We start from the raw sequence: 25,464 nt of genomic DNA, 5'->3' as shown, positions 1-25,464 counted from the left end.
ATCATTTCCATCCTCAAACTTTTATTATAAAAACACTGAACCATGCAGAAGAGTTGAAAGAATTGTATAGCAAACACTTACATACAAACCGTCTAGGTTCTGTAATGAACATTTTGTTATATTTGCTTTATTACGTATCTATCCAGCCTCCTATCCATCGTTTAATCCATCTTATTTATTTATTTATTTATTTTATTTTTTGAGACAGAGTCTTGCTCTGTCACCCGGGCTGGAGTGCAGTGGTGCGATCTTGGCTCACTGCAAACTCTGCCTCCTGGGTTCACGCCATTCTCCTGCCTCAGCCTCCCTAGTAGCTGGGACTCCAGGCACCCGCCACCATGCCCGGCTAATTTTTTGTATTTTTAGTAGAGACAGGGTTTCACCGTGTTAGCCAGGATGGTCTTGATCTCCTGACCTCGTGATCTGCCCACCTTGGCCTCCCAAAGTGCTGGAATTACAGGCATGAGCCACTGCACCTGGCCAAATCTATCTTGTTTTTTTAATGCAGTTTAAAGTAAGTTGCAGTTTTCAGTATATTTTACCCCTAAATGCTATAGCACATGTACCATTAACTAGAGTTCACTTTTTTTTTGGTAAAAACATGTACAGTGACATGTGCAAATCTTGTGTACCATTTAGTGAGGTTTAGAAATACATGGATCTGTCTAACGCAAACCCTTATCAGGATATAGTATAGAACATTTCCGCCACCCCAGAAAATTCCCACATGTTCCTTGCCAGCCAATCCCTGCCCCAGCCCCGGGGCAATCCACTCTTTCCATTTACCTGGTCGGCCTAGTGAGCACTTCCTAGTGATGATGTAGAAGGTGGGGAGCATTGTGGCAGCGGGACAGAATTCCAAGGGAGACGCTTTTGGTGGTGGTTCATGTCGAGACTGTCAACATGGTTGTCTTCTCTCTGCAGGCCTCAAACGTAGTTGCCCGTCATGCCTTGCCTACGCCTCGTCTGTCTTTGTTATTGTGTGGTTTTCTGTGGTTCTCTCCAGTCGGGTCCCCAGTCAGTCTGAGGATGCGCAGGGCACATAGGGCCACCCTGGCTTTATGCACAGGGAAAGTGAAAGCAGAAGAGGTGGGTGGCCAGCCTCAGGTCACAGGTCAGCTGCACGAGGAGCCGGCACAAAAACAAAGGCCTCCTCCTTCCCAGCTCTTGTGACTTTACCTGTAATCATGATAAATGTAAATAGACAGCATGGCAGACCCATTTTCAAAACAACAGGGTTACACGTGAAAAATGAAAGCTATCATTCTTTTTTAATTCTTGTTTCAAGCTGCAGTACATTTACATATGGAATTACATTAATGAAAACAAACCATCTGTTTCCAAAATACACAAAGGGAGTAACTCCTGTCACTTTAGTCCTACAGCACCGAAAGCTGCCAGCATGAATGAACAGAGGACCTGCTCTGAGGATATGGGAGTATGAGCAGAAGCCACTGGTGGTGGGGAGGGTGAGGGAGGCGGAGCAGAGATAGGACTTGGCTGTGGATGTGAACTATAGGAGACAGCATAGGACTTGGCTGTGGATGTCAACTATAGGAGACAGCATAGGACTTGGCTGTGGACGTGAACTATAGGAGACAGCATAGGACTTGGCTGTGGACGTGAACTATAGGAGACAGCATAGGACTTGGCTGTGGACGTGAACTATAGGAGACAGCATAGGACTTGGCTGTGGACGTGAACTATAGGAGACAGCATAGGACTTGGCTGTGGACGTGAACTATAGGAGACAGCATAGGACTTGGCTGTGGACGTCAACTATAGGAGACAGCATAGGACTTGGCTGTGGACGTGAACTATAGGAGACAGCATAGGACTTGGCTGTGGACGTGAACTATAGGAGACAGCATAGGACTTGGCTGTGGACGTGAACTATAGGAGACAGCATAGGACTTGGCTGTGGACGTGAACTATAGGAGACAGCATAGGACTTGGCTGTGGACGTGAACTATAGGAGACAGCATAGGACTTGGCTGTGGACGTGAACTATAGGAGACAGCATAGGACTTGGCTGTGGACGTGAACTATAGGAGACAGCATAGGACTTGGCTGAGGACGTGAACTATAGGAGACAGCATAGGACTTGGCTGTGGACGTGAACTATAGGAGACAGCATAGGACTTGGCTGTGGACGTGAACTATAGGAGACAGCATAGGACTTGGCTGTGGACGTGAACTATAGGAGACAGCATAGGACTTGGCTGTGGACGTGAACTATAGGAGACAGCATAGGACTTGGCTGTGGACGTGAACTATAGGAGACAGCATAGGACTTGGCTGTGGACGTCAACTAGAGGAGACAGCATAGGACTTGGCTGTGGACGTCAACTAGAGGAGACAGCATAGGACTTGGCTGTGGACGTCAACTAGAGGAGACAGCATAGGACTTGGCTGTGGACGTCAACTAGAGGAGACAGCGTAGGACTTGGCTGTGGACGTGAACTATAGGAGACAGCATAGGACTTGGCTGTGGACGTGAACTATAGGAGACAGCATAGGACTTGGCTGTGGACGTGAACTATAGGAGACAGCATAGGACTTGGCTGTGGACGTGAACTATAGGAGACAGCATAGGACTTGGCTGTGGACGTGAACTATAGGAGACAGCATAGGACTTGGCTGTGGACGTGAACTATAGGAGACAGCATAGGACTTGGCTGTGGACGTGAACTATAGGAGACAGCATAGGACTTGGCTGTGGACGTGAACTATAGGAGACAGCATAGGACTTGGCTGTGGACGTGAACTATAGGAGACAGCATAGGACTTGGCTGTGGACGTGAACTAGAGGAGACAGCATAGGACTTGGCTGTGGACGTCAACTATAGGAGACAGCATAGGACTTGGCTGTGGACATCAACTATAGGAGACAGCATAGGACTTGGCTGTGGACGTGAACTATAGGAGACAGCATAGGACTTGGCTGTGGACGTGAACTATAGGAGACAGCATAGGACTTGGCTGTGGACGTGAACTATAGGAGACAGCATAGGACTTGGCTGTGGACGTGAACTATAGGAGACAGCATAGGACTTGGCTGTGGACGTGAACTATAGGAGACAGCATAGGACTTGGATGAGGACGTGAACTATAGGAGACAGCATAGGACTTGGCTGTGGACGTGAACTATAGGAGACAGCATAGGACTTGGCTGTGGACGTGAACTATAGGAGACAGCATAGGACTTGGCTGTGGACGTGAACTATAGGAGACAGCATAGGACTTGGCTGTGGACGTGAACTATAGGAGACAGCATAGGACTTGGCTGTGGACGTGAACTATAGGAGACAGCATAGGACTTGGCTGTGGACGTGAACTAGAGGAGACAGCATAGGACTTGGCTGTGGACGTGAACTATAGGAGACAGCATAGGACTTGGCTGTGGACGTCAACTAGAGGAGACAGCATAGGACTTGGCTGTGGACGTCAACTATAGGAGACAGCATAGGACTTGGCTGTGGACGTCAACTAGAGGAGACAGCATAGGACTTGGCTGTGGACGTGAACTATAGGAGACAGCATAGGACTTGGCTGTGGACGTCAACTAGAGGAGACAGCATAGGACTTGGCTGTGGACGTGAACTATAGGAGACAGCATAGGACTTGGCTGTGGACGTGAACTATAGGAGACAGCATAGGACTTGGCTGTGGACGTGAACTATAGGAGACAGCATAGGACTTGGCTGTGGACGTGAACTATAGGAGACAGCATAGGACTTGGCTGTGGACGTGAACTATAGGAGACAGCATAGGACTTGGCTGTGGACGTGAACTATAGGAGACAGCATAGGACTTGGCTGTGGACGTGAACTATAGGAGACAGCATAGGACTTGGCTGTGGACGTGAACTATAGGAGACAGCATAGGACTTGGCTGTGGACGTGAACTATAGGAGACAGCATAGGACTTGGCTGTGGACGTGAACTATAGGAGACAGCGTAGGACTTGGCTGTGGACGTCAACTAGAGGAGACAGCGTAGGACTTGGCTGTGGACGTCAACTAGAGGAGACAGCGTAGGACTTGGCTGTGGACGTCAACTAGAGGAGACAGCGTAGGACTTGGCTGTGGACGTGAACTAGAGGAGACAGCGTAGGACTTGGCTGTGGACGTGAACTAGAGGAGACAGCGTAGGACTTGGCTGTGGACGTCAACTAGAGGAGACAGCGTAGGACTTGGCTGTGGACGTCAACTAGAGGAGACAGCGTAGGACTTGGCTGTGGACGTCAACTAGAGGAGACAGCGTAGGACTTGGCTGTGGACGTCAACTAGAGGAGACAGCGTAGGACTTGGCTGTGGACGTCAACTAGAGGAGACAGCGTAGGACTTGGCTGTGGACGTGAACTAGAGGAGACAGCGTAGGACTTGGCTGTGGACGTGAACTAGAGGAGACAGCGTAGGACTTGGCTGTGGACGTCAACTAGAGGAGACAGCGTAGGACTTGGCTGTGGACGTCAACTAGAGGAGACAGCGTAGGACTTGGCTGTGGACGTCAACTAGAGGAGACAGCGTAGGACTTGGCTGTGGACGTGAACTAGAGGAGACAGCGTAGGACTTGGCTGTGGACGTCAACTAGAGGAGACAGCGTAGGACTTGGCTGTGGACGTCAACTAGAGGAGACAGCGCAGGACTTGGCTGTGGACGTCAACTAGAGGAGACAGCGCAGGACTTGGCTGTGGACGTCAACTAGAGGAGACAGCGCAGGACTTGGCTGTGGACGTCAACTAGAGGAGACAGCGCAGGACTTGGCTGTGGACGTCAACTAGAGGAGACAGCGCAGGACTTGGCTGTGGACGTCAACTAGAGGAGACAGCGCAGGACTTGGCTGTGGACGTCAACTAGAGGAGACAGCGCAGGACTTGGCTGTGGACGTCAACTAGAGGAGACAGCGCAGGACTTGGCTGTGGACGTCAACTAGAGGAGACAGCGCAGGGCTTGGCTGTGGACGTCAACTAGAGGAGACAGCGCAGGGCTTGGCTGTGGACGTCAACTAGAGGAGACAGCGCAGGGCTTGGCTGTGGACGTCAACTAGAGGAGACAGCGCAGGGCTTGGCTGTGGACGTCAACTAGAGGAGACAGCGCAGGGCTTGGCTGTGGACGTCAACTAGAGGAGACAGCGCAGGGCTTGGCTGTGGACGTCAACTAGAGGAGACAGCGCAGGGCTTGGCTGTGGACGTCAACTAGAGGAGACAGCGCAGGGCTTGGCTGTGGACGTCAACTAGAGGAGACAGCGCAGGGCTTGGCTGTGGACGTCAACTAGAGGAGACAGCGCAGGGCTTGGCTGTGGACGTCAACTAGAGGAGACAGCGCAGGGCTTGGCTGTGGACGTCAACTAGAGGAGACAGCGCAGGGCTTGGCTGTGGACGTCAACTAGAGGAGACAGCGCAGGGCTTGGCTGTGGACGTCAACTAGAGGAGACAGCGCAGGGCTTGGCTGTGGACGTCAACTAGAGGAGACAGCGCAGGGCTTGGCTGTGGACGTCAACTAGAGGAGACAGCGCAGGGCTTGGCTGTGGACGTCAACTAGAGGAGACAGCGCAGGGCTTGGCTGTGGACGTCAACTAGAGGAGACAGCGCAGGGCTTGGCTGTGGACGTCAACTAGAGGAGACAGCGCAGGGCTTGGCTGTGGACGTCAACTAGAGGAGACAGCGGAGGGCTTGGCTGTGGACGTCAACTAGAGGAGACAGCGGAGGGCTTGGCTGTGGACGTCAACTATAGGAGACAGCGGAGGGCTTGGCTGTGGACGTCAACTATAGGAGACAGCGGAGGGCTTGGCTGTGGACGTCAACTATAGGAGACAGCGGAGGGCTTGGCTGTGGACGTCAACTATAGGAGACAGCGGAGGGCTTGGCTGTGGACGTCAACTATAGGAGACAGCGGAGGGCTTGGCTGTGGACGTCAACTATAGGAGACAGCGGAGGGCTTGGCTGTGGACGTCAACTATAGGAGACAGCGGAGGGCTTGGCTGTGGACGTCAACTATAGGAGACAGCGGAGGGCTTGGCTGTGGACGTCAACTATAGGAGACAGCGGAGGGCTTGGCTGTGGACGTCAACTATAGGAGACAGCGGAGGGCTTGGCTGTGGACGTCAACTATAGGAGACAGCGGAGGGCTTGGCTGTGGACGTCAACTATAGGAGACAGCGGAGGGCTTGGCTGTGGACGTCAACTATAGGAGACAGCGGAGGGCTTGGCTGTGGACGTCAACTATAGGAGACAGCGGAGGGCTTGGCTGTGGACGTCAACTATAGGAGACAGCGGAGGGCTTGGCTGTGGACGTCAACTATAGGAGACAGCGGAGGGCTTGGCTGTGGACGTCAACTATAGGAGACAGCGGAGGGCTTGGCTGTGGACGTCAACTATAGGAGACAGCGGAGGGCTTGGCTGTGGACGTCAACTATAGGAGACAGCGGAGGGCTTGGCTGTGGACGTCAACTATAGGAGACAGCGGAGGGCTTGGCTGTGCATGTCAACTATAGGAGACAGCGGAGGGCTTGGCTGTGCATGTCAACTATAGGAGACAGCGGAGGGCTTGGCTGTGCATGTCAACTAGGAGACAGCGGAGGGCTTGGCTGTGCATGTCAACTATAGGAGACAGCGGAGGACTTGGCTGTGGATGTCAACTATAGGAGACAGCGTAGGACTTGGCTGTGGATGTCAACTATAGGAGACAGCGTAGGACTTGGCTGTGGATGTCAACTATAGGAGACAGCGTAGGACTTGGCTGTGGATGTCAACTATAGGAGACAGCGTAGGACTTGGCTGTGGATGTCAACTATAGGAGACAGCGTAGGACTTGGCTGTGGATGTCAACTATAGGAGACAGCGTAGGACTTGGTTGTGGATGTCAACTATAGGAGACAGCATAGGATTTGGTTGTGAATGTTAACTGTAGGAGAATACATAGGACTTGGTTGTGGATTGATTTTTATTTTAGCATTATCTTTATTCTAAGCCCATTGAGCTTTAACTGTCTCTAAAATGTCTGCTGTATAAAATTTTGCCACATGGGATGAAACACTCCCTTCTTTGGGTTCCCATATGATTCTCTTTGTACTTTGGTAGAGTTATTTTATATCTCAGTACTAAGAATAGCTTTTACTCAACTGGGTGTGGTGGCTCACGCCTGTAATTCCAGCACTTTGGGAGGCCAAATACTCTGTCCGCCTCAGCCTCCCAAAGTCCTGTATTACAGGCGTGACCCACCATGCCTGGCCACTTGTAAGCAAGTTTTTATGTGTAGATTGTGAAAGAGGTGAACTCTTGCTTTTGCTTAGTCATAGATTTCATTGTAATAAAGCTCAAATTAAGAAATATTTACTATATTAGCTTTTCCACAACTGTTCAAAGATATGTGTATGTGAGTGTGATACAAATAGAAACATATACATACCTGTATACACAAATGCACATACACACTGCTTAATTTCTTCATTCTTCTGTTTAATATTTTAACAAAAAATGATGGCTCCGTATTGTTATAATTAAAAATTCATAAATGTTTTGAGGCGAGATTCTCTTTATTGCTTTTCTCATGAATGTTGTACCACAGCATCCCTGGAGTTAGAAGCTAATATTAATGGCTTCTTACATGTCTCAGGTTCACAGCAGCAGTAATTCCTCTGTTATTATCAACATAAAGTAACCAATTTCACCTGATAGCCCTTACCTAAATGCTAGCATTTAAATAATAACTATTATTTCTGAAATGAAATTTCACAGGGGAAAGAAATTGGTGACAGATGTTCCACTGTCAACGGATGGCTCTCTTGTTATTCCTGCAGCATGTTACTGTGTAGGATTCTGCAGAGCCCCTTCAGACACCCAGTTCTGTGCCACAGGAAGGAAAGGGGAAAACAGGCCCACTTTTGAGGTGCAAAAACATTAAGTCGGACGAGCAAGCTATTCAGCTTTCCACAGTGCTGTGGCTACAGAAAGATCATCTCTGCACCGTGAATTTCCTCTCTTATTTCTTAGCTATAAATACCTTGGTTGTTTGGCATCAGAGGGGAATAAGCTGTTCCCATGTGTGTGGATTTGCTTGTTATTTGAATACGTCACTCTTAAGCTACAGAACTTAATACACAAATAAGCAGTGTGGTTAGACATCTTCTGAGCATACCTTATGCTTGGAAATAGTAGGATTCTGAAGGTGAGACTCTGAACACTCTTCAGTTACTGGCCTGGGCACGGCCTGGTGTGGCAGTGTCGAATCTCTTCTTGCACTCTGCTGCTTCTGTGTATGTGGAACAGGCCGGCCTGTTGCCCTCTTGGTTTCTGTGTGGTTTTCCTCTCCCTTTCATGGGTGTCGCTGTTGCTCGTTGCCTCTGTTGTCCGGCACAGTCTCTGTTCAGCTGGCGTGATGACAAGAACATGTGTTTTGGTGTCTCGTATTATTAGCTGTGTGACTTGTCTTGAGCAAGTTGACTGACTGCTGGAGGCTTGGTGTTCTCGTCTGGATACTTACCAGGATCCAGTCCCTCTCTCACGCGGTCATCCCAGAACACGCGTTCCTGTCTCTGGAGGACCTAACACAGTGCTTAGCACAGGGTGGGTGGGGTAGGAGTAGCTGTTTAGTTGCAGTCCCAAGACTGATGGTTTGGCTTCCTTGGTCTGCCAGGGCCTGGAAAACCAGAACATCCAAATTGTTACGGCTGACTCGAAATAAGCAAATGCATGCCCCGCTTGAGGAAGACAGGTGCCTCTGTCTACATTTCCTGGCTTCATCTCTCTCTCTCTCTCTCTCTCTCTCCCCCCGTCCCCCGCCTCTCTCTCTCTTTCTCTCCGTCTCTCCTCCCCTCGCCCCCCTTCTTTTCTAGGATGATTCAGAAACTGTCTTAGCTTTCCCCTTGTTCTCAGACTTTCTGGGATGGTGAAATGTAACAATTCCCCGGGTGAATAAAGGTATGCTTTCATTAAAACCGTAGCAAATCCAAACCAGAAGCCGTTTAGTAGAGTCAGCATAAGGCCTCCTCATAACACAGGGAAGGAAGCCGGGAAAGCAAGAGTGTGAGAAGCACCTTGGGAGGCCATGGGGAGCACCCGGGAAAGGCAAGAGTGCGAGAAGCACCTTGGGAGGCCACGGGCAGTGCTGATGGGGAGGAGACGATTGGCTCCTGCTGACAGAGGGAAACCTGTTACTCTTGCAATTCTCAGGACCCGAGGGGTTCGGTAATGAGCTGGCTGAAGTGCCATATGAGAGCTACCCACCCTGCTGGGCTTTCTAACTTTGTGGTCTGGTCTGTTTCCAAGGTGCTTTTATTAGGCTATTTTTGTATATTTCTTTTCTTAAAAATAATCACGGCAAGGCAGGGCAAAATTTTAGAAATCAGTCTCGGAGAAAAGTGGCTTTTATTTCTTGGTATTGTCATAGAGTGGAGTGTCTTGGGGAGCAGGGGAAAGGATTCAGTTCCTCCAATCTCTGCTTCAGTTTTCACACCAAGTCCCACTTGCATATCTGGGCGTGGACAGAGGTAGAGATGGAGCTGAGGACAGCTGTGGCAGCCGGCTCCGGGTAGCCAGGCCAGCAGACTAGCTGGAAGCCCCTAGGTCAGGCCTCCCTCAATTTTCAACTTACTTATGATGGTCAATGTTATAATATTTAGGATCAGACGGACTTTTGTTAGAGTCCTGGCTTTGCCACCTACTGGCTGGGTGACCTGGACCAAGTTACTTGTGTCTGTGACCATTGTCCCCTCCTAGTGGAGCTGGTACTCCGTAGCTCTTCTGGTTGTTATACTACATACAAGGCACTTAATACAGTACCTGGCATTAGTTAGGGCTTGGTAAATCCTAGTTCCTCCTGTAAGGTACTGTTATCTTTGATGCTGCTGCCATTGTCATCTTATAAAAATGTCAACTCATTTGTCACCTTTCTAAAACATGTTGAAATTATTTTCCTATCCCTAGTTTCTTAGCCCAGCATTCAGTGAAATCCATCCTGTGGCTGGCTGCCTGCCTTTTTCCTTCCCTCTCTTTCTTGCACACTTCCCCAGTACCCACTGTGCTTCAGGTATTGTGCCTTGGGGAGCAGGAGCACAGTCATCCCTGTCCTCCTGGAGCTCTGAGAGTAATGGGAGACTCAATGGTGAACAGGTACAAGGTGTCCCTTGAAAGCAGTGGGCAGGGTGAGGGCAGCAGAGGGATCGTCCTCTCTGCTCTTTTTTGGAGTGGTTGCTCCCTCTGGTGCTCACCTGTCTGTCTTTATGGCTGCCAGCTGCTCTTGCCTTTGCTGGACTCCTCAGCAGCCCGTACTGAGCACTTCCTACCTGGTGGCCATCATGTTGGGCACTGGGGACACCGGCGTGAATGCGACCGAGGGCTCTGCCCTGGGGAGTGCAGAATGTTCTGCCACAGCCCTTGTGCTCCAGCTGTCTTTGAACACACTTTTATGTGTTTGGAACTTTGCTCACTCCCAGATGTCCTCTGTGCATCGCCAAGTCTGTCCCTCATTCGCAGTTCCGTCCACTACCACCTCCTGAAAGCTTTCCCGAGCCCTTCAAGTAGAATTAATTATGCCACTTCTACCGTCCATTGCTTTGCTTATATTCTGTTACAAGAACACTTACCTCACTTGGCTTTGTATTATTCAACAATCAAACATTTACATCACATTGACATGCCGGTCACCATGCAGGCACATGAATAATGCATGAACCCTGTCCTGAGGAGCTCACGGCTCAGTGTAGGAGGCAGACGTGTGCACTGAATTGAACTGAATTCCAACTGTACATCCTGTATTATTTCTACTGCATGTTGACTAACCACAGTGAATGGATTTACTGGTGTGTCTCCTAGAAAGACATTGAAATTCCTGAATGACTAAAAGTCATTCAACTTGCTGCCCCCTCGTATACACGATTGCAGCAGCTTTCTGGTATGGTTCAGCATTTTACACATTTCTAGGGTCATGCTGGAGAAGTTTACAAAACAAGCTGATCTTAAGACAAAGTGAAATGCCTTTTAATCAGTTCTGTGAGACCTGTCATGTTCAGCGCCTCGGGAGCATGGATGGGAAATAAATAACACAGGGAGGGCTGAGGGGATGAAGATGTCTGGCCTGCCACTTGGGAGCTCCTGAAAATCAAACTCGCAGTTAGTTGTTTGGAGTCTTTGGTATGTCATGTCTCTGTAAAAAAAATGAAAAAAGTGCACTTCTTAAAATGGGACTACAGCACGATTTCACAGGCTTTTAGGATTAAGCCAGTGAACTTATTAAGGGGTGGGTTGTAGAGCAGAGTGTTGAATCCTGGCTATACCCACTTCTGCATGGCCTGAGTAGCTTCCCTAAAATGGGTGTGATAGCAGGACCTATTCAGAGAATCAATGTGTGGATTTAATGAGACAATAGACGTACAGGTCTTAGTACCTGTTTTACGGGAGTACTCCATAGAGCTTAGATGGCTGATGATGGTGATTTAAGTAACAGTAACTAACATGCTAAATGTTTGTATCCTCCCCCTTCTCTTCTTTCCGGGTTGTGTTTGGCAGGTGGTGTTTCTTTAGTTTCATGTCTCCATTACAAGCCACTCCTCTTGATCTGGGTGTCTGATGCATCCTGCAGCCATGACCATGGGGAAGCCTGGTGGGTGGGCATTCACAGTCCATTTTGACAGGGTTCATCTCTCAGTTGAAGCACGTTTAAGAAATGAAAAGCCATCCCAACAGGCAAGAATAGTGCTGTAATTATAGTTTTTGAATTTAGTTGTACACTCCTGATATGCTAGACTGATAGCTGAAAGAATGAGATATTTTACAGAGGTCTGGGACCCTAGCAGGTTCACCTTTTACTTCCAGCTACGAGGACAGCAAGTCTTATTTCAGTTATATGCTACCCTGGCTTGGGCAATTAATTCAGCAAGCAGTTGTTGAACCTGTTCTATGTGTAATGGTATTGTAAATTTTACAGAAATTTTTAGATTGAGAGAAGCCTCATCTCTCATCTGGTCCCAGCTTTTGGGGGCTTCTCCTGTAGCCCCGATACCATTTCTTCCTACAATCAGAGACAACCTCCCCAGAGGGCAGGGGCTGCATCTTCTTTATCTCTGTCCCCAGAACCTAGCATAGCGCCTGCCATGGGGATATTTTAAGGCTGTGCAGTAAGTGTCCATTGAATGAATGAAATGGGCAGCAATAGAATGTAAAAACCAAGTCTCATCACAGTGCTGTAGAGCAGACAGAGGACTTGCATGCACATGACCTAGGCGGGTCCTGTGTGCCAGGTGCCGCAGAAAGCCTTTATGCTGTCTCATTCTGTGTCCACGTCACCTCTGACGTGGTCCCCATGTACTGACAGGGCGCCTTGGGATGACAGAGGACATGTGACTGCCCGTGTTCAAAGAACTGATAAGATGGCAGTGTTAGGACCCACATTCACGTGTGTCTGACCCCAGAGCTCATGTGCTTGGCCATTATATTTTCTTTTCTGCCATATCTTTTTAAAGTACTCTCTCCCCTCACCTTCATGAGCCTCTGCTTGTGTGTGCTTTCCACCTGGTGATGATGCTGGTTGGGTTCATGGGTTCAGATAAGGGGTGAGAGGCAGATTGGTCTTTGCCAGTGCTGGTCTGACTCTTGGTTCTGTTACTTATTAGCTGTTGGGCTTTGGGTAAGTTGCTTAAACTCTCTGACTTTTAGTTGCCTCTTTAATATACATGTAGATAATGTAGCTCTAATGTGAAGTTAAAAGATAGGACTTAATAGATGGTTGTTTCAGTTATTGTCTTGTGTTCTCCTTCCTCCTTCCTCCAGAGTGGCCCTTCTGTGCTACGTTAGCACAGGTAGTAGAAAGGAGAGGTAGAACTTACCTAATTAGTTTGGACTAGTGGTTTTCATTAGCCTGGGCAAATTTTTTCTAGGCATTTGATCGCCTTCCAATTTGCATGGCTACGGCAGAGTTCATCCACCACCTCAGAGAAGTTTATTCAGCTGGCAGAGTTGAGTCTGGGGACTTCAACAGTGATGCACATGCCCCATTTGATTGTTGTCCTTCTCACCAGTTCACATGATTCCCTGGCCCTCTTGTAGGACACCATAGAAAGCATCACCATTGGCTCAGAACCCACTTCACCCTCGAGCCACGGGCCTTAGCAAGGTCTGTCTTGCATGTGGATTTGCAGGCCAGATCCGTGGGGCTTCTGTCTATACTAAATTGGAGGGTGATGGTAGGGTGGTGAGCTTCGACTCGAGTGAAATGTTAGCATGGTTTTATATCCGTGCATGTGTGTGTATAGGTGTGAGTGTGTATATGTTTGTTTATAAAAGCTTAATGTATACTTATTGTCAAAAATTCAAAAAAATAAGAAACAATTTGAAACTACCCATGATCTCATGACTCAAGGACAACCAATAAGAGCAGATAGGCATGTCTTCGTTTTCTTTTTCGATGTCAATGTTTTCATGTAGTTGGAGTTAATCGTATATTCACTGTGGTATTCTGCTTTTTTCACGTAGCTCTTTTCCATCTGTTCTAAGCGTGATGTCTGGGCACATGTGTGTGTTCAGCCTCACGCACTGTTGAGTGCCTGCTGGGGGCCAGGCCCTGTGACCCATTGCATGGGAAGGGGCGCTGATGGCAGCTAACCCTAACGTGCACTCACTGAATGCCAGGGACAGGGTTAGACACTCTGCAGGAATCACTTCGTCCACACAGCTCTGATAAAGGGTTGTGAAGATTGTCCAGTTAGGAGAAGGAAACTGGGGCTTGAGGAGTGGGAGGAATAACTAGCATTGGTTGAGTACTTATTCTAAGCTGGGCACTGTTGTAAGCATTTGACTTCTGCCAACTTGTTGATTCTGCATGACGACCCATTTTATAGATGAGTAGACTAAGATACACAGAACTTTGGTAATTTACCGAAGGATAGCCGGCTGGAGCCAGGATGTGAACCCAGGGCCTTTTGTCCTGAAGCTGGGGTTTGTAACTAGCACACACCCTGCCTCCTGAGGTGGTGAGGTTCAAAGGCCAGGTCTGGTCCCTGCCTTCCATTTTTGACTGTTTGGTGGAAGAATGAGCTGCTTGGTACCTGGATGGTGTTCCGCTAGAGGTGTGTGTGTTGGAGCCCAGAGCAGTGATGTGGGATGGGAAGGCATCACAGGAAAGGAGCCTCCAAGTTGGGTTGTGAGGGACGCATAGAGTTTCTGTATTTGGGAAAGTGAGCAGGGCATTCCTGGCAGAGGGAGTGGTGTGTGCAGGCGGGTAACTAGGGCACAAGGGTGAAGGGCGGGGAAGGAGAGCAGCCGTGAGAGGGGATTCCCGGGTGCCCATCCCATGACGTTGCTGTTATGTGCCAGTGCAGCCAGAGATGAGCCTGAGAGCCCTCTGCTGCTTCCTCTGCGGGGCGGGCTGAGCTGCCACAGGGCAGGACCCAAAGGGGTGGCTGATTCTTGGGGCCCGTGTTTCAGAAATGGTCTGACAGGACACTTGGGAGGGGAGGCTCTTACAGGGCCTCAGTATCTCAGCTGTATTGGTGGTTCATGGGGAGGTTGGCCAGGACCCCTGCAGCCCTGGGATAGGCCGTTTAAAGAAGTTGGCACACACTTCTGATGTTCTTGAGGCCTTGGGCCCTGGCCCCCAGCATGCAGGCCCCATTGGTTTTCTGCATCGGTTTCATGTGGCCTGGCCTCTCTTATCCCATTCCATCCTGAATTGATTGACTGGATTGAAAGAGAAAGACAAAATGCCATTTATGAATCTACTGGGCACATATTTATATACGGTAAGTTCCTGGGTCATCAGGAGGATCTTGGTGCTGTAAATGGTTGGAAGGGAAAGCGATAGCTTCCATTTTGGGGTCAGGTGCTGGCAAAACCCCTAGAGAATGTATCTAGCAGGCGGTTTGAGTTTCTGGACTGCAGTTTAGGTGAGAGACCAGGAAAATTTGTAAAATTTAATTGTGTTTCCAGACTAGGTTAGTGCCATGTGCTCCAAGAACAGAAGAATTATCAGCAAACATCTAAAATCTTTATGTTCTATAGATTATTATAGAGGAAGAAGATGGCAACAGCTGTGTGTGTGAGGAGTTTTGAGTGAAATGTCAAGTCCATTACTTGTGCCAGGGAGCGTGTGAACGCGGAAAACAAGTCCAGAATTAGTCGCACAGGGTCACCCTCCCTCTTTTGAACCTGCTCAAGCCCTCCTGCTCCCTCAGGCTGTGTCTGAATGGCGGTCTCTCCGGGGAGTTTCCCTGGCCCTCTAGACTTGTCTGTCGTGTGCTGTCGCATACCCAAGACAGACTGACCCGGTCATGACACACTTTGTTGTCTTGTGTCTAGTTTCCTGCCTAATTTCTGTCTTCTCTGTCAGACCATGAGCCCTGGAAGAGCGGTCACTGGCCTGTTTGCCCACTGATGTGTTTTTTTGTGCCCGCTACAGAGCTTGACACACAGGAGACACTCAATAAATATTTATCTGAAGAAGGACTACTTACTTTGCCAAAGGACAGTGATGCAGTTCTCCTCACATGCATATCCCAGTGAGAGCTACAAACAGAAAGATCGGCTCACACAGTTGGGTGCAGAGTGCTGGAGCCTGTCCTGGAGGCATGTGCAGGTGTTTGCAGGCATGGCGGGAGGGCCTCCAGCCTAAGAGCAAGGGCTGGGATGGTTGCATATCTGAGTAGATACCCTGGACCTGGGTATTAAAAAGCTCTAGAAAATCCAGCCAGGCAGAGAAGGCAGGGGAAGACATTTCCAGTAGTGGGCACATGATGGGGCAGAGTTCTGGACTTGAGAAAGCATTTGGCGTATTCAGGGACCCCCCGTGCTAGGAGTGTATTGGAGGTGTCACCAGATGTCAACTTCTGAAAGGACGTGTGCTTCTTTCCTCCCTCTCCTGTGCGCTCACACGACACGGGGTCCTTTTTCCCACTCCTGGGCTCCTGTTTGGGGAGGCTTCTTTTCAAAACCAGGTGGGTCTCAAGTAGTGTCGTCAGGATGGCACCTCCGAGTACCATTGGAGGAGAAGTGGAAGGAAGGTGGACAGGTTAGCTCAGCGCAGAAGAGGCCCAGGCCGGCGCGAGCACTGCTGCGTGAGAAAAGAGGCGGCAACTGCGTTCTGAGCTGCCAGAGGACAGAGGCACGGTGAATGGGTGTGAGGGCCAGGGTTCACTTCTTGACTCTGGGACATCTTAGCTTTGTACCCTTAGGAAAGCTGCTTGATCTCTCTGAACTCTAGTTTGCTCATTCATATGATGTGGATAGTGCTGGCATATGGAGATTTTGGGAGGAGCTAAGGGTATGCTGTAAGCTAACTACTCTGCACTATGGCTGATACTTATGCCTCCTCTCGCCTTAGCATATGAACTTCAGACAGTGCCTGGCACAGAGGGAGAGCTCAGACACCTGAACACTTATTGGGACTGTTCCGTAATGGAAGTAGCAGGAAGTAGTAGGCATGGAAGGCTACGAGCCCCCATCATTGGTGGTGTTCTTGCCAAACCTGAATAATTATAAGAGCAAACACTTAACTGAGGCTCACTGGGCACCGTGCCCTGTCCTAAGTACTCTATAAGTTTTAAACCCACTAACCCTCACAGCAGCCCTAGAAAGTAGGTACTGGTATTTCTCCCCTCTTTACTTGTAAAAGAAGGGGAAGCTGAGACCCCAGGAAAGTAACACAGCCAATGGCAAGCTAGGAAGGTGGGGATCTGGGGTTTGAACCCAGGGCTGTAGTTTCAGTTGTGTTTAACCACAGCTTCTGCAGCTGCCCACAGACATGTCAGCACCTACAGAAGAGCACAGTGGAAAGGAACTCCAGCGTCTTGTGGGAGGGTAGATTCTCAGAATACACATAGAGTGGCAACCAAGTGGAAGCAGGTGGGCCTGCCTGGGGGTCCTGCGTGGAGGAGGTCACATGGAGTAGGCAGAGAACTGGCATGGCCTGAGAGAGCAGGTGGGAAGGAAGAAAGTCAGTTACCTTCCTTACTAATGAGCCAAGATGTTGTCAGAGCCCTTCTGAAGGGGTGGGAGGAAGGCTGCGACCCAACTGATGATATGATTTTGTGTCAGACTCTCCTTTTCCTTCTGCTTTCTCACCTGGAACATGGCTTTGAAGTTCTTTTCCCATTTGGAGACAGATCTTTGTTCTTTCTCTGACTGACTTACCGTCTAAAGGATAAATCATATATGTGAGTATCCACACATTCCCCTGAGCAGCCAAGGGCCAAATGTCGTGTGTTGAAGCGGGTTTCCAGACACAGAATTCAGTAGCCTGTTGTCGTCATGAGATACCAAAGCGATCAGCGTTTTGTACCCTTTGCCACCAAAGCTTGACTGAAGTGTTTAGATTTTTATCCTGTAATTAGAGTGGCTATAATTGGATATGATGCACGTTCTTCTGCTTTAGGTGATTCTTGTTGACCCATTCCATCTCCCACTTTGACTTTTGGATAATGCTTCCCTCCAATTCTCCATTTCCCTTTCACTAAATTCCTATAAGAATCTCATCCAACAGCCACAGCTTCTTCTGTTTTGGGGATGGAGTCTCGCTTTGTTGCCCAGACTGGAGTGTAGTGGCGTGACTTTGGCTCACTGCAACCTCCACCTCCCTGGTTCAAATGACTCTCATGCCTTGGGCTCCTGAATAGCTGGGACTGCAGGTGTGTGCCACCATGCCCAGCTAGTTTTTGTATTTTTAGTAGAGACGGGGTTTTGCCCTGTTGCCCAGGCTGGCCTCAAACGCCTGGCCTCAGGTGATCCGCCCGCCTTGGCCTCCCAAAGTGCTGGGATTACAGGTGTGAGTCACTGTGCCCGGCCCACAGCTTCTCGAAACCATCTGAACGCAGGGATTCATTCCTCAGACTGTCATTAAAGCTGACTTTCCAGGAACCAGCCCACTCAACAATTCCATCATCCTTTTCCCAGCCGTTTATCTTTTCCCAGATCATTCTAAAATACCGTGATAGTATCAGTTTGCAAAGCATCTGAACAGCATCTAAGGTGGTGGACTGGGTGATGCTGAAGGGCAGCTAATATTTATTGAACATCTATAATATGCCACGTCTTCCACTGACAGCTGAATGACCTGTTACATATGCTAACCTCCTTCCATGATTTCACTGGTTGTTGGGAGGATTAAGTGAGGTAACACATGGAGTGTCTGGCACATTTGAGGTGTTCTGTGAATGACTAAATAAATAAATGAATGTGATGCGGTTTCTAAACACTTTTCAAGGACGCTGTCCCCTGGATCTGTCTCTGTGTGTTATTATCCTTCTTTAAGGAAACATGGAGACATAAACGCCATCTGTCAGACGTGCTCCAGAGGAAGCTTGGCCAGTTCTGCAGCACCGTGCCATGGTCGAGCACACCTCCGGCCAGGAATATGTCTGCTTATTTTGCAGCTCAGTTTGTCCTCGTGTTCTGGAGTTAGCACACCATGTATCTTTTTTCTTTCATGGAGATTTTGGTCAAGCTCTCCATCTTCCACTGAGCTCCTGTGAGGTTCATTTCTGGGTCCTCCGACCAGGACTTTATATTTGAACTTCACCATGAAATATCTTCATGCAGGAAGTGAATGTGACTTTGGAATCATTTGGATCTAGGATTCTAGACCGATTCCATAGTTTGTGACCATGGATAAGTTACTTCATCTCTCTAAAACCATCTCCTTATTCAGACTGAAGATGTTCAGCATAGAGAACTGGTTCCCAGAAAGGGGATGGTGGGAAAACAGCAAGTCGCTCCTGCCTCCTAGGCTGGTGGGGCACGAGGAGGAGGACCTTTGCAGAGCCTGGAAGCTGGGCCCTTCCTGGGAGGAGGAGGGCCCCGTGCTTATGGCTTCCTGTCCCCTGTGTTGGTCAGGAGGGTTTCTTGCTCTACCATGTGGGGACAGCCAGACATCTAGCATGTGACACAGGACATGTGCACCTGACAGCAGTTCATTGGTCACAGACACTCACAGCTGGGGAAGGAGGATATCATGCCACGTAGGGCCACGTGGGGCTGCACTCAGGAACAGAGAGAGCAGCTGCGCGGGGACTGGGGGAGGCGGGCTTTGGGGTATGGAGAGGGAGGGCTGCCCCCAGCTCCCCAGGGAGGATGTGACTGGCTTATTTCAGTCCCTCCCAGGCTGGCAGGGAACTGACACCCACTGCTCAGGATACACAGGGCTGCACCTGCTTTCCGCGCCTGGAAGCCTGCCTGGCTGAGGGACCCTGTATCTGCAGGAGCAGAGTCAGGAGGGGACTTGTGGTGAGGCCGTTTGGGGCCCTCCCAGTTTCGCTGGATGTCAAGGCAGCATGTCATACTGTGCCTGGGTTTTAGGAACTGGAGCCGTGGAGAGACGCAGCTACTTCAGGGGGCACCAGCAGTGGCCTCCCTGTGTCCCCTTCCTGTCCCCCTTCCTCCCGTGTTGCCTGAGGTTCTTACAGTGCTGTGGTCTTCTTGGTGCTTTTACAGATAGTACTTTATTGAATCTGTAAAATAACCCTGCGGTGCAGTAATTGTTATCCCCATTTTACACACAAAGAAACCTTGACTCCAAGGGATCATTATTTTCCATGGCACTCGAGTTAGTCAGTATCAAAAAAGCACCAAAGTCAAGGCCATGTGACTCTAACATTCAAGACTTTTTATTAAAGACCACGGTGTATTTGCCAGAAAGCAAGGGAAACACCTCTCCCCGGAGGCCCTTCCCAAGGTGCTGTCCTTAATTCTGTGATTTGATTTTTTTTTTTTTTTGAGATGGAGTCTTGTTCTGTTGCCCAGGCTGGAGTGCAGTGGCATGATCTTGGCTCACTGCAACCTCTGCCTCCCAGGTTCAAGCGATTCTCCTGCCTCAGCCTCCCGAGTAGCTGGGATTACAGAGGCGCGCTGCCACACTGGCTAAATTTTGTATATTTTGTAGAGATGGGGTTTCACCATGTTGTCCAGGCTGGTCTCGAACTGCTGACCTCAAGTGATTCACCCTGCCTCAGCCTTTCAAAGTGCTGGGATTATAAGTGTGAGCCACAGCGTCCTGCTTGGGTTTTGATTTTGTATTCTCTTTTTGTGAAGAGGTGTCTCATATTAAATATACACTTTCCCTACTACACTTGGATCTGTTTCTCTTTAAGGTGATATAATACGGAAAATATTCATTGTGGACAAATTTAGTTTAACTCTGATTTAGTTTATAAGAGCAAAACAGCATTTATTTGGTCAATGAGAAGGAGTTGCTCACTAAGGCGTCAAGATGGCTTGGCTTGAGCTCGGTGCCTCTAGAGATGAGCCGTTCTTCCTCTTCCCTGTGCCTCCTTCATAAACAGGGGTGATTGCCTTGCAACACTTCTTGGTTCTGGAATGTTCTTGTCACTTTGATCTTACACATTTTAAAAGCTCTTCTTTTTCCTTGGCTTTTGAGAATGCATCAGAATTTTCTAGGGGATTGGTAAGTCCCATACTGCCTCAGTTACAGCATCCTCATCACTGTCATTGTTACTATTATAGAAAAATTGTATGGCGACTTCTTGAGCTGGAAGCTAGAGGAAACCCTTGCCCAGTTCCCTTTGCAGCCTGGGAAGGTGGCCACGTTCACAATCAACATCAAAGTGAAGCTGGATTTCTCCTGCCAGGAGAATCTGCTGCAGGATCTCAGTGATGGTAAGCACTTTCCTAATTTTAATTAGCACGTCAGGGTCCTAGATACTGTGTAGCAACCTCCATCCCTTGATGCCTGCTGTTTGCTGTTTGTAACTCACTTGTCATTCATTAACTCAAGCTGCCTGAGACATCTCCTGGGCACTTTGTTAACAGAGTGAGTTACTGTATGTGTCTGAAAGTAATAAAAGTACTTTTTATTTAAATGATTTAATTCTCACTCTTTATTATTTTGTACTCATTTACCAGCAGGTCATTCTAAATTAGTGGAATGTAGGAATTACTGCATTTTTTCAAGTGTAACTGCTGTGATTCTTTAGACATCTAATTAGCTGTGATGATAAAGTTTTCCTTCAAAGTCTGATGATATCTGTAAGGAGGTGGAGTGTGGAAGAAATGGAAATTTATATTTGTTGTAACATTAGGACTGATTAGAGATAAGATTTCATAGATTGGCTGGGTGTGGTGGCTCACATCTATAATCTCAGCACTTTGGGAGGCCAGGGCGGGTGGATCACCTGAGGCCAGGAGTTTCAGACCAGCCTGGACAACATGGTGAAATCCTGTCTCTATTAAAAATACAAAAATTAGTCGGGCATGGTGGCACATGCCTGTAATCCCAGCTACTCAGGAGGCTGAGGGCAGGAGAATCGCTTGAACCTGGGAGGCGGAGGTTGCAGTGAGTCGAGATCATGCCACTGCACTCCAGCCTGGGCAACACAGGGAGACTCCATCTCAAAAAAAAAAAAAAAGATTTCATAAATTAATTATGCCAAATTATGAAGCATTCATTTGGAGGCAGTGTGGAGTCTTTCAGTCAACTCAGGCTCCCCTAACAAAATACCACAGACAGAACAGCTTAAACAACCAAGATTTATTTCCTCATAGCTCTGGAGACTGGGAGTCTGAGATCAGAGTGTCAGCCGTGGTGATTTTCTGGTGAGGGAGGGCCCTCTTCCTGGCTTGCAGATGGCCACCTTCGTGCTGCGTCCCCATGTGGAAGAGAGAGGGAGCTCTGGTGTCCACGCCTTCTTACAAGGGTACTCATCTCATAGAGGGGGCTCCACCTCCATTGCTTCATCTAAACCTAATTACCTCCCAAAGGCCCCACCTCCTAAAGCTGTCCCATTGGGGGATAGGCCTTCAGTAGATGCAGCTGGGGAAGGGGGACGCAGCTCAGTCCCTAACAGACGCCCTCCATAGAGTTTGCTGTCTGCACCCTCTGCAGTTCAAATAGTCAGCATGAGCTTCTTGTATAGTGCTGCTATTTGGTAAAATATTCTTTTTATATTATTAACAAATGTAGAAAAACAGATTTAGGGTTGGACACATTAGAAAATGAAAAAAGTCAAGAGGATTTAAAATTATACCAAGACTTAAAAATGTCTGATGACATGGATTTTTTTGGTTGGTTTGTAAATGGCTTTATCCCGCTGAACTGCATTTTTTCTTTTTAATCAGTAGACAGAGGGTTACGTAGTTTCTGACTTCTTTTTCCCAAGAAGGGGGTTTGGCAGAATAAATGGTGCCCAGCACCTGCCCCTGGAACACTTGGGACTGGATATTACCCCAGGGCTATGTCTTGGCACGTGGACTCCAGGCTAGCAGTGAGGGAATGGTGACCGTGGTTTCTCCCATGGCCTGCCAGGGTCGTCTTATTCCTGAGGAACAGTGTGGAAGGCTTCCAAGTGGAAGGCTTGGCTTTTTGTGTTTGGTTGTTTGAATTTACATGTTCAGTGCAGACCTATTTTGTCCTGTTATTATTGTGCTTCTGCCTTTTGTTATAGAGGGGACTAGGGCAGTCTCTCTGCCCTTCTAAGGTCAGAGAGAAAAATTGAGCAAAATTGCAATTTGGGACTTGTAGTCTGGGAATACCTTCTTCTATCTTTTAAAACAAAACCAAATCAGACCTTGAATTATGGTCACCAAGTGGTTTGTAAATGTGAGGCTGGCCTGATTGCTGGTCATGGCACATAGTGGTTACTCAGGAGATGCCCCCTTTATTAATAACAGTTAATAGAAGCTCTGGCTGGTTGTTTACATGGTATGTGGCAGAAAGAGACAGCGAATCTCTAAGGTAAGTTTTACAGAGGAAACCAGGTCAAGTTTTATGGAGGAAAAGGTAGGCACGAAGAACTGCCCAGAGCTTGGTCCAAGGAGGCTGCCTTTTTACGTGCAGTTCAGTCTGAGGAAGCACGAGACCATCACGGCGCCCTTATGCGAAGCGGCTGTGAACTCAGTGTCAGAGGCTCATTTGTGGCCTATGGGAATTGGGAGACGACCCCCTGTAGCTCACAGGCTAACAGTCTCAGAGACATCTAACGGGGGACCACATGTGGACCCAATTTGATTCTCAGGCATGGACTCACATTAATTATGGTTACTGAAGTTAAATGCCACTTAAAAAATTCACAGCAACCTGGATAGCTGTTGCACAAACCGAGATCCTGGATTCAGTGTGGGCCATAGATAGCTGGAAGATAATTAATGTTTATTGAGCATTGTCACATGTTGTGTATAAAGACTGGGCTAGCCACTTTTTTTCTGGCATTATTTCTATTTAGTCTTCGTAAAAACTCTATAAAGTAAATGTTGTAATTCCCATTTTATAAAATCAGGTGGGAAGAATGTTCTAGATTAAAGGAGATTGAAGAGATATAACAATCAAATGCCGTGCATGATCCTTAATTGTATCCTGGATTTAAAAAAGAAGACTTTGTTTTGGGACAATTGAAGAAATTGAATACTATAAGATAATATTATTGTATCAATGACAAATACATCGAGTATGATAATGAAATTGAAATTATAGCAGAAAATTCTTGTTCTTAGGAAATAAATGCAGAAGGATTTAAGAGTGAAAGATCAGGCCAGGCACGGTGGCTCATGCCTGTAATCCCAGCACTTTGGGAGGCCGAGGCGGGTGGATCACGAGGTCAGGAGATTGAGACCATCCTGGCTAACATGGTGAAACCCTGTCTCTACTAAAAATACAAAAACACAAATTAGCCGGGTGTGGTGGTGGGTGCCTGTAGTCCCAGCTACTCGGGAGGCTGAGGTGGGAGACTGGCGTGAACCCGGGAGGCGGAGCTTGCAGTGAGCTGAGATGGAGCCACTGCACTCCAGCCTGGGTGACACAGCGAGACTCCGTCTCAAAAAAAGAAAAAAAAAAAAAAAGAGTGAAAGATGATTTGCCTGCACTTACTTTAATAGGGTGAAGGAAAAAAATACAATGTGAATGTGAATCTAGAGAGAAATAAAGTAAAAATGTCGAATTATTAAAACTTAGTGGCTTTAACTATTTACAATACCAAATACGTGGAATCGACCTAAGTGGCCATCAGTAGTGAATTGGGTAAAGAAAATGTGGCACATATACACCCTGGAAGACGATGCAGCCATAGAGCAGAATGAAATCACGGCCTTTGCAGCAACATGGATGCATCTGGAAGCCATTATCCTAAACCAATGAACACAGGAGTAGAAAAGCAAATACGGCTGTTCTCACATATAAGTGGCGGGTATGCATTGCGTCCTCACGGACATAAAGGTGGCAGCAACAGACATGGGGGCTACTCGAGAAGGCAGGGAGTGAGGGGGGCAAGGAGGGAAAAGCCAGTTGTTGGGTACCACACTCACTGTCCGGATGACAGAATCATTCATTTCCCAAACCTCAGCATCACACAGTATACTCATGTAACAAACCTGAACATGTACCCCCTAAATCTAAAATAAAAGTGGAAATTATAAAAACAAGTTGGCTTTAGATAAAGAGAGATGGATCTTCATTTCTCGTAACTTTTCTGTAGGCTCGACATTTTTCAAAATAAAAAATAACAAGGAAAAGATTTTGTAGAGCACTGTTTTGATATATTATTTTGATTTCCAAGTGAATTTTAGAAATTGTTTCTAAATGAAACATCAGAAAGCAAATTATTTCCCTTATCTTCAAATTCTTGGCAGATATCTATCTTCTTCATATAACTAGCCTAGGGTAAGAGAAGTCAACTTTTCACCCACAAAATAGTATATTATTTTCCTGTGATCCTTATAATACTTGAAATCTCTGATTTCTTGGAATTTTATGTTTAAAATTAGAAGTCCTAGAAGATGGTGACAAATTGTCTTAGGTTTCGAATATATGAACTATTCAGCCAAATAGACTGAACAACTAGAATAGAAAAACCAAATACCTATAGGCAAAAATATACAGCAAAACCAGTTACCAGAGTATCCCCACGGACCCCAAAATATAAGTAGATATGGACAAACCACTAATAACAACACGGTTTCACTGTCTGCACAAGAGGAAGCCGGAAACACACATACCCAGGAATCCCCAAACCGCCAGCAGGTACTCATTGGACAGCTCAGTGGGCCAAGCTGAGAACAGCAGCTGAAATGTGGAGGAGTTTGTATGTTCCAGTAGCAGATGAGTGCAAATAATTCCTCTAGAACAAAGCCTCACCTGTGGAGAAGCTGCTAGGAACAGAGGTGGGATAGCAGAACCAAGGAAATAGAAGATCTGGCTGAAACTGGGGAGGAGAACAGAGTTAAGTGGTCTAGAAAGTAATTTCTTATATTCTTGAGTACCACCCAAAAACACAGAATACAGTGTGTAGATTTACTAGAATTAGAAGAGCTATCCTGAATCATTTCTCCTAAACATTCATGAAAACTAGTTTCATGTAAAGATGGTCAACAGAAAAGGATCATGGCCAAACTCTATGCAGAGTGATTCTAGTGAAAACATAAGCAGCGAGGTAACATAGAAGAACATGCTCAAAAGCTGATAAAAATTACAAAAACCCATAATGAGCTAAAAGACATGAAGAAGAAGTACAAAAGAGTAACATAAATCTGAATGAG

General features: G+C 47.6%; 1 protein-coding gene across 4 annotated transcripts in view; it reads left to right on the top strand.

Annotated features, from left to right (window-relative positions):
* Positions 1-25,464, top strand: part of TRAPPC9 (trafficking protein particle complex subunit 9) — a 744,079-nt gene that overhangs the window by 189,290 nt on the left and 529,325 nt on the right. For all 4 annotated transcript variants that reach the window (XM_024250828.3, XM_009244129.4, XM_024250829.3 and 1 more), the window contains one exon: positions 20,446-20,598. In XM_024250828.3, the coding sequence (XP_024106596.1) occupies positions 20,446-20,598 (153 nt within the window). The remainder of the gene's footprint in view (positions 1-20,445; positions 20,599-25,464) is intronic.

The sequence above is a fragment of the Pongo abelii genome, chromosome 7 (assembly GCF_028885655.2).
Source record: "Pongo abelii isolate AG06213 chromosome 7, NHGRI_mPonAbe1-v2.0_pri, whole genome shotgun sequence".
In the NCBI taxonomy this organism is placed as follows: Eukaryota; Metazoa; Chordata; class Mammalia; order Primates; family Hominidae; genus Pongo; species Pongo abelii.
Note: the sequence above shows the minus strand (reverse complement) of the source record. Positions and strands in the feature narration are given on the sequence as shown.